The sequence below is a fragment of the Diabrotica virgifera genome, chromosome 2 (genome assembly GCF_917563875.1).
Source record: "Diabrotica virgifera virgifera chromosome 2, PGI_DIABVI_V3a".
NCBI lineage: Eukaryota > Metazoa > Arthropoda > Insecta > Coleoptera > Chrysomelidae > Diabrotica > Diabrotica virgifera.
Window position 1 is genome coordinate 264,897,843 of NC_065444.1, and position 19,525 is coordinate 264,917,367.

General features: G+C 34.0%; 1 protein-coding gene across 7 annotated transcripts in view; it reads left to right on the plus strand.

Annotated features, from left to right (window-relative positions):
* Positions 1 to 19,525, plus strand: part of LOC126880622 (supervillin-like) — a 668,543-nt gene that overhangs the window by 194,956 nt on the left and 454,062 nt on the right. For all 7 annotated transcript variants that reach the window (XR_007696656.1, XM_050644630.1, XM_050644629.1 and 4 more), the window contains exon 2: positions 9,522 to 13,314. Coding sequence is in view for 6 of the 7 variants with exons in the window: in XM_050644629.1 (XP_050500586.1) it covers positions 9,522 to 13,314 (3,793 nt within the window). In the remaining variant the exon portion in view is untranslated. The remainder of the gene's footprint in view (positions 1 to 9,521; positions 13,315 to 19,525) is intronic.

The following is a 19,525-nucleotide window of genomic DNA, read 5'->3' on the forward strand; positions in this document are numbered from 1 at the left end:
AAGAAGTGACTTACTGAATTTCGATGTGGCCATGCAAGCACGGAGGATGCCGAACATTCTTGACGTCTCTACATCCGAAACAATTGAAAAAATTCACGATATGGTTTTAGCTGATCGGATATTGAAAGTGAAAGAGATTGTGCAAGCCATAAGCATCTTACTTGCCCAGTGGTTTCAATTTTGAATGTTCAATTGGGGGGAAAGCTTTCTGCTAGATGGGTGTCGCGTTTGCTCACAATCGACTAAACGTCAACCGTCAAACGCAACTCTGTGACAATTTAGCAGAGATGTTTGGCGTTGTTCAGGCGCAATATGGACGAGTTTTTGCGCAGTTTCGCAACCGTGGACGAAGCTTGGATCCACTACAACAAACCGGAGACCAAACAGTAGTTAAAATCGTGGGTTTCTCGGAGTAATCGGCGCCACAAGGGTGAGTTTGTCAGCCAATTAAGTCATAGCGATCGTTTTTTGGGACTACCTTCAAAAGGAAAAAACAATCAGCGAATATTATATCAACTGATTGGGTCAATTCAATGAGGAATTGATAAAAAACGACCGCATTTGGATAAAAAAAAGTTTTTTTTCACCAGGACAATGCAAGGTGCAGTTTCCACACATGTGAAGTTTTCATGACAAGAATCTATGAATTAGGCTACGAATTGCTCCATTTTCCGCCATATTCTCCAGATTTAGTCCCAGTAACTATTTCTTACAAAATAATTCATACCTATACATAGATACACGAATATAGAAGCGTTAAGGAGAATTGGCAGAGAGAGGGAAATTGAAAACACAATAAAAGAAAGGAAAGTGCAATGGATATGTAATGAGAGGCTAAAGATTTAACATCTTGAGACTCATACTTCAAGGGAAAATAGAGGGTAGGAGAAGCGTAAGAAGGAGACGTGTTTCCTGGTTGAAGCACCTGAGAGAATGGTTTGGTTGCATCTCAAGGCAACTGTTCAGAGCAGCTGCCTCGAAGGTCAAAATAGCCATGATGATTGCCAACCTTCGTCGCGGAGATGGCACTTAAAGAAGATACATACATAGTATTTTTTAACATAACACATCTGCCACGTTGATAACTTAGTGTAAAATCTATAGTCACGTAAATAATATAACTATCTATAAAAAGAAATTCTAGGGAAAATATTTTCTTCTCTAATCGTATCATAACTGCCTCCCCCGTACACGCATTGTGCTTAATGAACAGGGAAAGTTTAATTAAATAAAACCATTTAGACTGGCAAACAAGGAAGTCTTGCTTGCTTGCGGCTTGTTATGTATATACTGCCGTTTGTTTCTGTGTGGAAGTACCTATTGGTGCAGACAAATGAACACATCAGTTCGAATATTTTCCACTTTCGTGCACGTGACCGCATAAACGGAGGAAGCCTTATCCCATTGACACGTGGTCCAATTCAATGGAGTTATAGTACGGTCGCGAAAATCAAATACATACCTCTTTATCTTTAGACATCGACGCTGTCAAGCCAAAACGGCATAAACGACATTAACTTGATTTTTCAGGAAACACAAAAAACTGATTATTTTTATTTTTACCAATTCTGCTTATCTGCACAGTGATTCAAAAAAATTGGTGATTTTTTTTTTCAAATTTTAATATATTGTGAACATTAATGTGGCTGAAAATACTGTCTAAAATAAATTAAAAACTATAAAATGGCGCTTATGTCCAATCAAGATATAACATTGGTGAATATGCCAAACTTACCTATGGCGTTTGTGTCGATCGCATCGTTGTAAGGTTAGTCAATATGGCGCTTAAAAGGGATATATGCCATTAATGAAAAAAGAAACGAAAATCAAAAATTGTCGTTTATGCCAACAAGAAAAATGATGAAATTACGAAGATTTTTGATAGGGTTTATTTTTTATTAATCAAAAATACATTCTAAGTTAAAAACAAAACCTTAAATTCTTTAAACATGTTTTGGTGCTAGGATGAAATACTTAAAAGTAAATATAAAATACTTAAAAGTGGATATCTAATAATAAGTAGTGGATTCTAATTCATAATCACTCTCAATATTTGGTTCAACGTCCGTATTGATTTGATTGCTTGTATTTTCCTTATTTTGATCACTACTTATACCGGCATCCAAACCATTATCTGCTGCTAAGTTGAAACATGATGTGAGATCGTGACTAAATATTTCTTCTTCTACTGCAACGTCTGGTGGTTCCTCAAAGATGATAATGTCATTGCTAAAAGCTTCTGCAATGTTGGCATTATAAATGTCATAAACCTCTAAGGGAAATATAGGGGGATTATTGTCAGTCAGTATATCATTTTGTACTGATTCGGTATATGTTTTATTTTCATGTAGTAAGGCCATTATTTTTTTACTTCTGCTATTCATGTGCAACAAAAAAATGGCATAAACGCCAAAAATCGATCGCCATTTTTAGCTATATAAAATTGATTTGAACTCTATGCTGTAATACAAAATGAATTGTTCATCACACTAGTACAAAGTTACAATAGAATATTTTAAAATAAACTTTTTATTTGCGCAATTTTTAAATAAGAAACCTGCATAAGAATACCATTGAGGAATGGCACTTGTGTCAACCGCGATGTAAATATGTGGTTTTGGCATAAACGCCTCATAGTTTTTAAAGAAATTCAGTGTGTTTACGCTTCAAAAATCAATACAAATTGAAAATATTGCAAAGGTAGATAATACCATGTTACTTATTCATAAAAATTGTAAAAATACATACCTTTACTATTATTAGTGGACCGAAATGTACACAATGATAATCTTACGGGCACTGGCGATTATGTCAATCGGTGTTCACGTCGGTGTTCACGTGCATGACTAGACTGGCGTTTATAAAAATTTTAAACCTATATTACACCTATTTCACTTTTTCTGCGGTTATTCCGCGTTGACTGTCTGGTGCGGAAATTAAAATCCTATTTTTTAGTGCAGCTAACTAAAAAGTAGTCATTTTGGCGTTTATGCCGTTTTGGCTTGGCAGCGTCGACATAATACAGTTCAAGTTGGTTTAAAATCTTTTTAAACGCTTTTTTCTTTAGTTCAAATTTTTCGACGTTAATTTGACTGCCTTTTCTTCAATGCAAATGAATGAAAATTTGCAGATATATGCATTCACTGGAACAATACACGAATAGTCAATAAATTTTTTTTATGTTTATTAATTGTTTAAATAACAAAAAACGGTTTTAATGGAAAATGCTTAAATTCTCTTGTTTTTTACAATGTAGAAACTTGAAACTTTTACAGGTGGTAGCTAATTATATTAACTATACATAATATCACTTTTTTACGTTAATTGTTTACGTTATGCTTCATAAATAAACAATAAAGTTTCAAATTTTTTGCCGATTCCGACGACTTTTCGTGTTCATATATCGTGTTTATAAACATCCTAAGCGGCGACGATTTTGAACGCTCTAATCTTTGTTTATATTAACATCGGCGCTTATTCGTGTCAAATTTCAATACGATACGAAACAAAACTTCAACCAAAACTCGAATTAAAAAAAATCCTGTTTTTAACGTAGTACGTAGTCTTAGAAAAACCATCGGTAGGGACGTTTCGTGCTGCAATTAACATTAGCCCTTAATGGATGAAGTGGAAATTAACAGGGTCTAAACCGTGCAATAGTAAAGCATTAGATGAGATGGAAAGACTGCGAAAACTGTAATAGGTGTAAATAATGATTTTGATTTAAGAAATGAATAAAAAATTACAGAAAATGTACAATGTATGTATCAAATGTTGAAATAAATGTAAAAAATATGTCTATCACATACATCCTTTTTTTAAACATGACGATATATTTTAATGTTTGAAAAATGTAAGACTAAAAGTTAAAAGATAAAAAAATATGAAAAAAAAATTTTAAGAAGTGCTTTTCTTTAGTTACAAGTGACTAAAATTAAAAATTAAAAAAAAATCAACTAAAAAGCACAATATACAAAACTGTTAAACAGATTAAATATACAAAAATCTCACACATTCGTTAAGAAATTGAAAAATCTAACACAATCTAAACGGTTTGAGGATAGATACTTTTTTACTTTTCGCACGTGTGTTAGAACTTTTCGAATGTGTTAGATTTTTTAAATTTTTTACCGAATGTGTGAGATTTTTGTATATTTAATTTGTCTAACAGTTTTTTTATTTTTTGCTTTTTAGTTGATTTTTTTAAATTTTTAATTTTAGTCACTTGTAACTAAAGAAAACCGTTTCTTAAAAAAATTTCTTTCATACTTTTTTTTTTACTTAAGAGATGTCAGTCATGCCTAGCTAAACACTATTTAGTCCAGGGGCCAGGCCTACGCTTATCCGGAAGAAAAGTGACACAACACAAAAAATGCATAATTCCAGTTATCTTGTTAAACTGACTCCAAAATCCTATACTTTTACCATGAAAAGTGCCACATAAATGTTTACTTCAAACTTCGTAAGATGGCGGTAGTGTCATTATTAATTTGACTGTAAAATGAATATTTTTATTCCGGAACAATGACACTTTTCAGTTATGCTCTGACGTTCGACGTAAACGTATCGTTATTTATCACGAAAAACGTTGAATTTCGAGAAAAGTCCTAGGTATTTTTAGTTAATGTTTAAAAAAGTTATCGATATTTTAAAAGAAAAGTGACACAACTCAAAATGTTGATCTTTTTCTTTGTTAAATCAGATATCATAGCTGATTTTCGGTTTTGCTTCTTATACATTCAAAAATATTCACTTATTTATCCATATTCTTCGTTTTACGTTATAAATTTTAGAAGTTACTATTTAAAGCTTACAGTGAAATTAAGATCTAAAAAAATCCATTTTTGTCTCTCCTGAAAAAGTTTTTTATTTTGAGTTGTGACACTTTACTTCCAGATGAGCGCTGTTTACATGCCTGAAGGCCCACCAATAGCGATTTAGCGATTAAAGGCTTGGCTTGGTTTCGTAAATTCCTCTAACTCTAAAGAGAACTAACAAAAAAAGTTGAGTCACACTGCTGAAATTTTAGTCTCTCACATCTCACTTAATATCTAGGAATAGAAAATAAGAAAATAGATGATATATTACATCACTACAATAAGTTTAGCAGACGGGTTCTATTTTTATACTAGCATTATTCAGATTCCGTTCTCGGCTGCCTAATTTTAGATTACACTTCATAAAAGCCATATGGATTAGCCCAAAGGAAAAAGTGAAACACACTATAGACGATAAGGACGCAACAATTGCAAAAAAGATATGTCATTTATAATTATTTTTATATTTATATCTAAGTAATAATATTTTTGAAAAAGACTGATATGTATGTTTTCGTACACACTGATATGTATGTTTTTGTACACACTTATTAGTCCAGAAAGCCACTGCGCATCCGCTAGGAAAAATATTCCGATTCGGATTTTTTGCACAATCTTACTCAAAAAGGACCCCTTTTAACAAATTTGCATGTTGCCAGGACCAAAAGTGGGTCAAAAATTTTTTAAACGTTTTTTTTTTGTTTTTTTCCTAAAATTATTTTTTTGCATGAAACAAAGTTTTTTTAGGTTTTTTGGATCATTCCAAACAAAAAAAATCTTTAGTGACATTTCTCTAAAGTTGATAGTTTTTGACATATAAGAGATTAAAACTAGAAAAATTGCGAAATTGGCCATTTTTAACCCTCAAAAATTATGTGAAAAACTGAAAATTTGAATGTTGCCAAGGTAGGTAGATATTCTTTAAACATCGATTGATGAAATTCCGAAGAGTTTTTTGCAATACAATATTCAAAACTCCTTTGTTTTTTAATTGCTAATCAAGCGTGCGCGACACTATTTTCCACCGACAGTATGGTGCAAATGAAAGGAATAAATTCGTTATTTCGTAAACCGGCGACTTTAAGGAAAAATTCCGAAACAGGTCGATTTTTATTTTAAAGTTATGATATTGTGGCATATATGGTATACTAGTGGCGTCATCCATCTGGGCGTGATGACGTAATCGATGATTTTTTTAAATGAGAATAGGGGTCGTGTGCTAGCTCATTTGAAAGGTTCTTCAATTCTCTATTCAGTAATATATGCATTTATATAATTATTTATACAGGGTGTCCTTCTACTTCTTTTCTTGTCAAATAATTTAATTTAATAAAATTTTTTGGACACCCTGTATAAATAATTATGTAAATGTTTACATTACCTTTCAAATGAGCTACCACACGACCCCTACTCTCATTTAAAAAAATCATCGATTACGTCATCACGCCCAGACGGATGACGTCACTAGTATACCCAGTGCCGGTTTAACACAGTCTGCCGCCCGGTGCTGATATGGATGCCGCGCCCAGGCTCAAAAATATTTCTTAACTTTATTTCAATTAATAATTAAAACCGGTATAATTTGACTTAAACTTTCAATTGCTGTCAGCAGAATTGCTATTTTATTTTTTAATCAAACGTTATTCGCGTTCAAAAATTGCAATTTCTCGATTTTTTGAAAGTTCCACCGCGTTTATCTCGAAAACTATGCATCCTACGAAAAAACTTGTAAGAACATTTTTTGCTTAGAATTACCCAAGAAATACAAAAAAATGTTTTATTTTGCGAAAAATCGATTTTGTGTAATTCCTCAAGTTCTTTGTTTATAACAATCTTATCGACATCCGGATCAACTGTTACCCAAAAAATTCGTGTTCTACGGGTCAAAATACATAAAAAAAACTTGGGTAAGTCGATATAAATAAAGGAGCCCGTAGCACCCCCTCCTGGACACAGCACTAATTTGTTTACATACATAATGTTCTTGAACTCCTAAGTGGAGCATAGAGCTTCAGTGAAAACGCGCCATCGGGTTCTATTTTGCGCTAGGGCCTTCACCTCATTCCAAGACTTTCCTTGACTTCTTATCTCGTCCATGATGGATCTTCTCCAAGTTTGTGCTGGGCGACCTCTTTTTCTCTTTCCTTGGGGATTCCACTCTAGGGCATTTTTTGCAATACTGGAACTATCTTTTCGGAGTGTGTGACCTATCCACCCCCACTTTCTGTATTTGATTTCATTTTCTACCCTCTTTTGTTGGGTCAGGTGTAGCAGATCTTCGTTTCTGATGGTGTTTGGCCAGAAAATACGAACAATTCTTCGTAGACATTTGTTAACAAAGACCTGCAATTTGTCTGTAAGGTATTTTGTCACTTTCCAGGTTTCACATCCATAGAGTAGAACAGACATAACATTTGACTGGAATATTCGGATCTTTGTCCTTGTAGTATATTCTCCAGACCTCCAAACAGGGTTAAGAATGCTGAAAGCTTGTTGAGCTTTTCGTATCCTCATACGAATATCGTCTTCTGTACCTCCACTTTCTGTTATGACACTTCCAAGGTACGTGAAGTTCTCCACATTTTCAATCTGCTTGTTGTCGATATTAAATAGCGTGTTGTTCCTTGCATTTATTCTCATCGACTTGGTTTTACCAATATTGATTTTTAAACCTATTTTATTGGCCTCAGTGGATAGTGTTTCCAATTGGTCGGCCACATCCTGGAACCTTTGTCAAATTATACCGGTTTTAATTATTTGCATTGCTAAAAATTAATTTTTTTATTATTAAACAAAGCTATTTGTTTATAAGCCAAAAAATTGTTTATAACTTTAAAACATTGCTGAGGCTGTTTAAATAATCCGATTTCAATTCTGTAAAGTGCATTAGATAGGTGGAGTACTTCTTTATATGTAAAAAAATTGACAAATCTTTGTATGTTCTAGTTTTTGTTGTGCAATATTTTAAAATTTTAATTTTTTAAAAAAGTTTAGATTTCAAAATTATTATGCAAAATCTAGTAAGTTAATTTTAATGAAATTTGGTGTACGGTCTTAGCACATTAAAAAAATTTTCTAAGCGAATTAGGAAGGTTCCAAGTGTAACCTAAGTGATGGAAAATAATTGAATAAGGACAGGTTTGTTTTGCCCCCTTATTTTATATTTATTGCTATTTTGAAGCAAGGGTGATAGATTAAGACATTTTTAACAAATCGCATCTGATATAAAATTGAATTATCTTTGTTTTATTCCTATAGGACTTTGTTCTAAAATGAATAGTTTTTAAGTTATAAGCAAAAAAAGTAGAAAAAAACGAAAAAGTTTTGAAATTTTTAAATATTTTATTTTTTTATTAATGTTCCGGGCATACTTGAGAAGGAGCATAAATTAATTATTATTAACGAAGTTATCACCTAACTTTATCCGCAAAAATCTGAATGCCACCTCTCACATCCACCTAAAAACAGATTCTTACTGGTCTAATTATATTCTTAAACGCTGTAAAATGATATAATTTTACGGCGCGCGGCATGTTTGTACGTTATCTGACATTTAGATAACATAAACTGAACACAGTGCATAAACCATATAGGTACGTCGACGTTAATAATAATAATTTATTTATAAATTATTGTTAAGTTTTCAAGTTAATGATCAACCAGAAAATTTTTTATTATTATATCATGTGGATTTGTATGCAAATTTTATTTTACCATAATCATATAATTTCGGAACAGCACGCGCTTCGCGCGTACCGCCCTAGAACCTTCAACCGCCCGGTGCTACAGCACCCAAAAGACCCCTGGTTAAACCGGCGCTGAGTATACCATATATGCCACAATATCATACCAATAAAAATCGACCTGTTTCGGGTTTTTTCCTTAGAGTCGCAGGTTTACGAAATAACGAATTTATTCATTTCATTTGCACCATACTGTATGCAACGGTAGAAAATAGTGTCGCGCACGCGTGATTAGAAATTAAAAAACAAAGTAGTTTTGACTACTGTATTGCAAAAAACTCTTCGGGATTTCATCAATCGATGTTTAAAGAATGTCTACCTACCCTGATAACATTCAAATTTTAAGTTTTTCGCATAGTTTTTGAAGGTTAATAATGGCCGATTACGCAATTTTTCAATTTTTAATCGAAGCCATCAAATTAAATACAAAAAAAAATTTTTTAATCGCTATGTGTCAAAAACTATCAATTTTAGAGAAAAGTCACTAAAGACCTTTTCTGTTTGGAATGATCCAAAAAACCTAAAATAACTTTGTTCCATGCAAAGAAAATAATTTTAGGAAAAAAAAAACAAAAAAAAACGTTTAAAAATTTTTTGACCCACTTTTGTTTGGTCCTGGCAACATGCAAATTTGTTAAAAGGGGTACTTTTTGAGTAAGATTGTGCAAAAAATCCGAATCGGAATATTTTTCCTAGCGGATGCGCAGTGGCTTTCTGGACTATATGGTAAATGAGTGAATGAAAAAAGAAATGTATTTTTGAAGTTTGTTAAATATTTACTTCCTATTTAAGCGTTTTTGGCTTACGAATCCATCTTTAGAGCTATGGGTGGTACTTTATCTTTCTTTTCCTACTGAAAACATTAAAACATATTGATTTATAAAAAGCCCTGGTTATATTAAATATTATCTAGTATCTTTCCCTGTATATAAATTCTAATCTTGGCTTTTTCTTGTTTCAGACTGTGAGCAGTAGACCAAGGACTTGGTCGTCATATTCGAATATCCGTGCCAAAGATGTTCACGAAATTTTCATCATGAACAGTACCGAAGATATAGTTGTATACAAAGATCCCGCTGAACCTTTCCATTCGCCCAGCCTTCAACGACGAACTTTAGGATGCAGCTACGATTTTCCCGAAAAGTCTAACAAAAAAGACAAGAAATGGTCCATAAGTAGCATATTTCGACGAAAGAAGAAAGAAGAGAGCGAAAGCACTAGCGAAGAAGATGTACAGAAGAAAGGTTTCCTCGGAAGACGGAGAAAGAAATCTGAAACTCGAAAGAAACGGAATGTTAAGCCGTCAGTCCCATTCGACCACGTGGTTCTTCACCCAGGCTCCAGAAATTCACTCAGCTATAATGGATATAACTACGGGGAAGATGTCGGCGTACTATCAGATCCTACGGCAGGCTTTTCGAATTACATAGGTAGAGCCCTGCCCCAAATACCTCCATCTGATTCTGGCCAAAACTTTAGCCGAGAATCATTAAATCAATCTTCTAATAACAATTTACTAACTGGTTCCGTAGATAGTGTGAGAAAAAGTCGAAAGGAACTGACCAAAGCTCGAGCTGAAGCAAGGAGAACTTGTTCCAAAAATGGCAGCAGTTCGGAGGAAGAATCTCAACACTCCAATGGTTCCCTACAAATCCGCAGTGAGGAAAATCTGAAGATAGAGAAACAATACAGCAAGCGTACACGAGCAGCTAGAACTGAAAGATATTTAAAACGACATTCACGTGATGGTGAAAATCCTCATAATTATTTAAGACTGTCAAAATCAGACGTAGAAAATTCTCCAATGAACTGGAAGTACTCAGATGACAGTGCTAGATCACCGAGTCGGAGTCCTCTAGTTCCAAAATCTTTAGTATCTCCGGAAAACAATCATAAACTTTCATTTTCTAGTTTGAACTCTCAAAGTTCTGGACTAACAACGATTCCTCCTAGTCATGCTAACAATGGAAGATACAGAGTTAGCAATTCCACCAGTAATCCTTCATACAAACCTCCACAATCCATGAACGATTATAATAATAGCATTAAAAAACACACTCAAAAATTCTTTCCTGATTATAGAAGCGTTTCTTGTGATGCTAATATACACAAAGCTCCATCAGCTGAATTTTCGCCAGAAATACTCCATGTGCAATTCCCAGTCATGAGACCGAAACGAGGATTTCGGAATTTGAGCCTCATAGATACATCTCAAATTAACAATTTAAGACAACCCCCTCCCCCACCCCCAAGAGATCCAAATCGAACGTACGGTAATCAGTATCTTGATAACGGTAGACCAAATACGTTTTATTTTGACAACTCTGGACATACCAAATCAAAATCGTTTAACCATGCTTTACACAGCGAACAAAATCCAAGAAAGTTTAATTCTTTTAACCTTCATCCCAACTATAGATCTACATCAGAGGACCAGCTAACTAGAAACAGTCTGAGTGTTCAATTGCAATGTCGACCATCATCCACAACTCCGGAATTCACACGTTCGCATAAATTAACAATGCCACCTGAGGAAACCAAGAATCCTGCTGAGGAATTTAACTATTTAACTGATAAAAAACCTAGAAGCCGAAAGCCGATATTTATTAAAACAGGAAATAAAACGACCAGTGAAACCAATGTTAATAAAGACAATTCTGGAAGTCAGAAAGCACTAAATTTCTGGAAAGAAATTGATCGTCAGAATTCATTAAATAAACATTTGCCGCCCAAGAATCTTCGTTCAGAGAGTCCTCAGATGTTTACTAGTCACACACACGTACAAACAAAAGTCTTCCTTCCCAGTGCTATCCAAACCGAAAGTAACTCAATCAGTCCCAGTAATAATAAGACGAAACTCAGTTCTAGTCAGTTCAGTTCACCAAAGTTCGAGGTCGTTGAAGTACCTTTGAAAGATGACGTTTCTATGCTAGGTACTGTTAGCAAAGAAGATATAAAACGGAAGTCTGCCAATTTAGAAGAGGCTTTACATGAATTAGAGACAATATATAATAGCTTGAGGTTAGGAGATGAGGATTTGCTCGAAAGAGCCGAACAACGCGAAAAGGAAACACAAATGAAACACCTGTCTAAAGATTTGATGGATTCTTACCCTAGTTATACATCTAGAGGAGCTTTAAGTGATTCTGGCTTTAGTTACGAACCATTTGACACTGTAGACTCTCCAAGACGGAAGCGATTGTCGAAGAAAAATAAAATAGATTTGAAACTGGATGATATGGCATACAGAAAACTAAACAAAGATAGAGCGAATACAATTGCGGATCCTCAGTCCGCAATTTCCCAAATCAGTTACTTGATGAGATCTCCTGTTTTTAATCGAAACGAGGATGAAATGGAGCAGCCTACTACCATAAACAATGAGCCCGATATAACACTAGATGACGTGGTATATCGGAATGTGAAACATTCAAATAACCTTTTGAAAGTGATTGATCCTCAACCACCTTTCGGAATTCCACTGGGACCAATAACGCCTGCTGCAAATAGCGATTATTTGCACGCAAAACCAGAAACTATCTACAAACCATCGTTTAAACATAAAAAGATACCAGACGTTGTAAAGGACGATTTGGCGTTTAGAAATCTACGTAAAGATTCAAACAAAGGTCCAGCATTACCTCCTCTAACCAGTGAAGATTTTAGTAACAATAATTCAGATGCAAATTTGAGCTACTTCAAGAAAAAGAGAGCTCAAAGGTCGATGTCCGCGAACATTGGAAATATTCTTGGTTCAGGATCAATGTCTTCGAGAAACAATAACGGTGATGTTGAAAATGAGTTTAAAACACTGACTGACATCGCTGATGCTATGGAAATAGCTAGAAGAGTGTTAAAAGAGAAAGAGAATAAGATTTCTGCTACCAAAAAGGCTTTTATGAGTGACACAGACGCTTCCTCTTACTTATATCCCAATGACACCCATAAAGAAAATAGACTCAATTTTTTGAATGGATTGAGGCAAAGTACTGTTACTTTCGATGAGCGAGTGTCCCCCAGGTTAGGGGATAACTTGTCTTCGAAGCCACCTAGAGGTGTGACACCTGAACGAAGGAGATCACCGAAGGAATCTACCCCAATTCCCGTGTCACCGCTAGAGGATAAAAGGTATATGAACGAGGATTCAGCTTCGTCTTCTTTTGATGACTTATTGAACGCGTTGGCAGAAGAAGCTAAGCAAACTACGGAAAGAATAACTCAGGAATTGAAAAAACTTAGCGAGGAAAAGGATAACGAAAACGCTAGAAAGGCAAATTCTTTAAATAAAAGGTTGTCTGAGATAGATGCAGTGTCGGAACAGGCAAAGAAATTGCTAGAAAACGTAGTTGACAGTAGTGAGTTGGTAACTTTGGAAAAAAACGAAGAAGAGGAAGTGAAACATATCGATTTAGAGCCAATAACGACGGAGTCGGCTACTATGGTGATGTCGAGGTTTGAACATAGAGACCAAGCGAGCACCAAAGACGAATCTGAGCACGATTATGAAAATCTATCCTCTGATAAGGAAATAAACCTAGAAGATGGTATCGTATCTGCTGGTATGGACGACAGAGTGAAGAGTCTTTCACCATTCGAGGAGCACAAAGCGGAACTCATCGCTAGTTTCCAAGAGCTCAAAGAAAAAGTCGATGAAATTAACTTTCCGATCAAACGAGAAAATGAAAGTAAAGATAGTGAATTGTCGACGAAGATGGAATCGATATATGATAATCTAGAAATTGACGAGGTTGCAGGTGAGGAACAGTGTGTAGCTTTGCCAAACCTAGAATGTGCCTTTTCTGTTAATACTAACCCAGTAGAAAGCTCTGAAACTTTCACCTCTAGCTGTGATATTATTTTAAGAAAACCGTTGCATTTCCATTTGCTCGATGATTCGGAAAGTAGTTCCGGTTTTCATTCGAATAGTTCTTGTGGAGAAGCCTCCAATTATCTAAAGTCCGATAGCGCGTTGGAATGTTACGATTCGCACTTGAATAATTTAGATTCGCTGGAAAGTTTAAAATCGCCGAAACTAGTGCTCGAAACAGCGAAAGTTTCCAGCAAAAGTAGCAATTTACCGAAGAGTTCCAAATTGGTAATGAGATTTGTAAAATCGGACGCGGATTCCGATAGTTTGGCGGGAAGTTCACGTGACGTGGCTCCAAGAAATGCCGTCGATAGAGTCGATAGGCACATTCTTGACGATGATAAGACATCGGGAACTTCCTGGTACCGTGACCCGACTACCATGGCATTTGCATGTTCCTATGGTATTGCATGCGTTCATCAATTAGCTTCACTTGATTTATTTGCCGTCTTGAGTATTTTGTTTGCTGTCCTTTCATTCATCACAGCCATGTTTTTATAATAATAGCTTTGATTTTTATATCTTTAACTAGCACACAAAATCAAATATTCTATCGAATGATCTAAATTTCGAAATAAACGGAAAAGTTAAATGCAGGTATAAACTGGCTATGTACAGATAATAGTCCAGGGGTCAGGACTATTTCATGGCCTATCAAAAGTCACGGGGTTTCTGATTGTATTCTTATACAGGGTGTTTCATTAACAATTGTCCATATCATAACTGGAGAAACCTTAGCACAAAATACGAAGATTTAACCCAAAACACTTAAATAAAATATTCTTCCTTACCGGGATACAGAGTGTTCTATTACAAATGTTCTAAAATGATTTTAGCCCACCTTTTAATATTTTTTGTTCAAACGTGACACACAGTTTACACATGCTAGAATACTTTAACTAGTGTAAAAGATAGTTTTCCGCTGTTACCAGAGGCGTGCTGTAGGGATATATACTTCCTTTCCCCCCTTCAATCTACGCCACTGTCGTAATAATCATTTCAGCACGTGTTTTTGATTCTTCGTTACTTTTTACGTAAATATCATCCTTTGTCTCAATGCGATAGAGTAAGTAGTTTTCAAGTTATTGGCGTTTTAATGTAACGGATTCAATAAGACTATGTATTTTTTCTACGACCGTTTAATAATATGCTCATTATTCGCTATTTTTTCATAGATAATAGCACCCATTACTGTACCCGTGAGTAATAATTCATTACTCACGGGCTGAAGTTACTCACGGGTCATTGCTCACGGGCTGAAGTTAGATTTAAGTGACGCATGCCACTTTTAATATTAATCGTATATAAACTGCAAATAAAATTACTTAAAATTGTTTTTTTTTTAATACAATAATTATTGTAATTTATATCAATAATTAACTTTGAAAAATTTTTAAAGGAATTTTAACTGTAACAATGTCCGTATATTTTTTACGTTTGTATCTTGTTTACTAAAATTTTTGACGTTTATCATTTATTTTAGTGACAGTGACATTAGCTCATTTTGTTTATGTTAATTGGAATTTATAACTAATATTGTGTTTATTTTTCAAGTTATATTGTGTTAAATATGTTATAACATATTATGTAGAGTTATATTATTATATATTATATATAGTTAAATGTAAATATATATTATAACTATTGAAATACGTTCACCGACAACAGATATTTCCTATTTATTAGATTAATTGACAGTAGGTACAAATTTCAGCTTATAATTTTTCGGAAACGAATAGAACTATATTGACTATTTCTAATAGTAGGCAACCAATTATTCATCCACGTACTAGGGGTCAATAGCATTTAGGTATTCTTGTAAATTATTATAATTTAAATCTCGAGTAGTTGATAATTATATTTTTTTACTAATTAAAATAAAAAAAAGGTCGTAGAAAAAGTATAGTATTCTACTCGCATGTAATGGCTATTACTCACTCTGATGAATTACGACACTCGCCTACGGCTCGTGTCGCAAACTTCATCATCGTGAGTAATAGCCATCATTACATGCTCGTTGAATAATATACTATTAAACACATACTTTTATTGAATTAGTCCAGAAAGAAACTGCGCATCCGCTAGGAAAAATATTCTAATTCGGATTTTTTGCACAATCTTACTCAAAAAGGACCCCTTTTAACAAATTTGCATGTTGTTAGGACCAAAAGTTGGTCAAAAATTTTTTAAACGTTTTTTTTTGTTTTTTTCCTAAAATTATTTTTTTTGCATGGAACAACTTTTTTAGGTTTTTTGGATCATTCCAAACAGAAAAGGTCTTTAGTGACTTTTCTCTAAAGTTGATAGTTTTTGACATATAAGCAATTAAAAATTGAAAAATTGCGTAATCGGCCATTTTTAACCCTCAAAAACGAGGTGCTCAAAAACTATATGAAAAACTAAAAATTTTAATGTTGCCAAGGTAGGTAGATATTCTTTAAACATCGATTGATGAAATCCTGAAGAGTTTTTTGCAATACAATATCTAAAACCCCTTTGTTTTTTAATTGCCAATCAAGCGTGCGCGACACTTTTTTCCACCGTTGCATGTGTATACAGTATGGTGCAAATGAAAGGAATAAATTCGTTATTTCGTAAACCGGTGACTTTAGGGAAAAATCCCGAAACAGGTCGATTCTTATTTTTAAGTTATGATATTGTGACATATATAGTATACTAGTGACGTCATCCATCTGGGCGTGATGACGTAATCGATGATTTTTTTAAATGAGAATACGGGTCATGTGCTGGCTCGTTTGAAAGGTTCTTCAATTCTCTATTCAGTAATATAAACATGTACATAATTATTTATACAGGGTGTCCAAAAAATTTTTATTAAATTAAATCATTTGGCAAATTGACAAAAAAATTAAATTATTGGACACCCTGTATAAATAATTATGTAAATGTTTATATTACTGAATAGAGAATTGAAGAACCTTTCAAATGAGTTAGCACACGACCCATATTCTCATTTAAAAAAAATCATCGATTACGTCATCACGCCCAGATGGATGACGTCACTAGTATACCATATATGTCACAATATCATAACTTAAAAATAAAAATCGACCTGTTTCGGGATTTTTTCTTAAAGTCGCCGGTTTACGAAATAACAAATTTATTCCTTTCATTTGCACCATACTGCATACACATGCAACGGTGGAAAATAGTGTCGCGCACGCTTGATTAGCAATTAAAAAACAAAGGAGTTTTGAATATTGTATTGCAAAAAACTCTTCGGGATTTCATCAATGGATGTTTAAAGAATATCTACCTACCTTGGCAACATTCAAATTTTCAGTTTTTCACATAGTTTTTGAGGATTAAAAATGGCCGATTTCGCAACTTTTCAATTTTTAATCGCTTATATGTCAAAAACTATCAACTTTAGAGAAAAGTCACTAAAGACCTTTTCTGTTTGGAATGATCCAAAAAACCTAAAAAAATTTTGTTCCATGCAAAAAAAAATAATTTTAGGAAAAAAACAAAAAAAAAACGTTTAAAAAATTTTTGACCAACTTTTGGTCCTGGCAACATGCAAATTTGTTAAAAGGGGTCCTTTTTGAGTAAGATTGTGCAAAAAATCCGAAATAGAATATTTTTCCTAGCGGATGCGCAGTGCCTTTCTGGACTAAATGTAGTTTAAAGTACATAGTCTTATGGAATACATTATCTTTAAACGCAAATAACTTGAAAACTACTTACTTTATCGCAGTGAGACAAAAGGATTATATTTATGTAAAAAGTAACAAGGAATAAAAAAACCATGCTGAAATGATTATTACGACAGTGGCGTAGATTGTGAGGGGGAAAAGGGGCGAAAATGAAGTATATATCCCTACAGCACGCCTCTGGTAACAACGGAAAACTATCTTTTAAGACTAGTTAAAGTACCCTTACATGTGTAAACTGTGTGCCAAGTTTGAACAAAAAATATTAGGAGGTGCTTGAACAATGGGCTAAAATCATTGTAGAATATTTGTAATAAAACACTCTGTATCTCGGTAAGGAGAAATATTTTAAGGTGATACAGTAGCGATCAACGGGTAGCAAAAACGCATTCCAAGATTGCGGCTGTAATTTTGAATATTTTTTCGAGATATTTGGCACATGTATTCGTAATATAATAAAGAATGGCGGTACAGAGCCCAATTTAAAAAATATATTAATATGTGGAAATTACTCTGTAATTAAATATAATATTAAAAAAGCGCCATTAAGAAGAACAAAAAAATACACTTTCTTCAAATAAACTTTTTTATCCGATGCCTAGATTTTGTGTCATTTTGGAACTACTAAAATTTTTTATTTCATTAGTAGTTCCAAAATGACACAAAATCTAGGCATCGGATAAAAAAGTTTATTTGAAGAAAGTGTATTTTTTTGTTCTTCTTAATGGCGGTACAGGCTCGTTTTTTTAATATTGTATTTAATTACAGAGTAATTTCCACATATTAATATATTTTTCAAATTGGGCTCTGTACCGCCATTCTTTATTATATTACGAATACGTGTGCCAAATATCTCGAAAACATATTCAAAATTACAGCCGCTATCTTGGAACGCGTTTTCGCTACCTGTTGATCGCTATTGTTTCCTCTTAAGTGTTTTGGGTTAAATCTTCGTATTTTGTGCTAAGGTTTCTCCAGTTACGATATAGACAATTGTTAATGAAACACCCTGTATATTTTGACCAGTTGAATTCGAATTTCAAATTTGATTTTGCGTCGGAAGTGACGTGAATTTGTTATAAACAATTTAATTGTCTTGAATTGGAATTGTTTGAATTCGAATTCAGCGGATAGATAGGATTCTGAAACTCCGTATACTTTGATCGGCCACAAAACAGCCGTGGCCCCTAGAGCCCTAGACTATATTGACTTACACGTACTTTACAATATTTCTTATACTTTAACGTACTTTATTTAAAATTCCTAGTTACCGGGGTCGTACTATAAGCTATAGATTGTGTGTTCTTAACGATTTTCAAGTCTACTAATCAAATGCTCGTACCTATATCGCTTAAAAGAAAAAACCAAAATGTTATTTTTTAACAATAGTTTCCCGAATGGAGCTTATTACGTCAAAATTACGTAATAAATTATCGAAATTATGTCAAAATTACGTCCAATTGATCTTCATACTCTGCCGTTGTTAGTAGTAAATAATCAAACATTTTGTTAGAGATGAGCATTTACCTCTTTCCTGGCCCACTTTTTCTTCAATTTTTTTCTCCATTATAGGACGGTAAATATGTTGGCTTTCGTCCTTTTTAACATGCTTTCTTTCATTATGTTTCATGTAACAACGTTCTACCTTGCATTCTTAAGTATGTATACCCACTATTAAAAGAGTTGCAGTCATCCTATACTTTGTTTGGAAATCATCATGGCTCTGCGGATCCTGCTGACGGACCCTCTAAATATTTCTACACTACTATATTCACACCATTCGCTCTAGTTCTTAAGCCAGGATGTTCTTTTTCTTCCCCCATTTCACTGGAATTAAGTAGTGTGGTTTATTATCTTGATTTGTGTCTTTTTTATTCAACATAAGACCATATTCCTATCATCATATGCTCATCGTGTCCAGCTTGTACCTCATTTGGTTCGGCTCCTCTTCTGTGCAGGATAAATTAAGGGTGTCGTCCTCGTACCTAAGGTTCGTTCTTCTTTTGGTATTTGATCGCTACATCTTTGCAAGACTTGTTTTATAATACACTTTATAGAGTATTAGGGTTACACCAGACTGTGGTCTAAATTGTCTGGACATAATGTTGTTTATCGTCACTTTTTACTCCGCATCGCTGCAACCCCTAATCAGCATAGACCTGACCAACTATCTGCCTCAGAGGTCAAGACACCATCGAAATCGGCAAAGAAAGGGCTTTCTGCTTCCTGAGTTTATTGCTAGAGTTTCTCTACTGATCGCTTCTATGACATTCCTGCTACATGACCTACCAGTATTAGTCTGTATTTATCTTCGCTACCATAGGCACCTCGTTACTTTCTCATATAAGTCACATCACGTGGTCATGACCTTTCTGGTTAATGTAAGTTCTTCAAATTTATATTTCCCATCTACGCATCTGATTT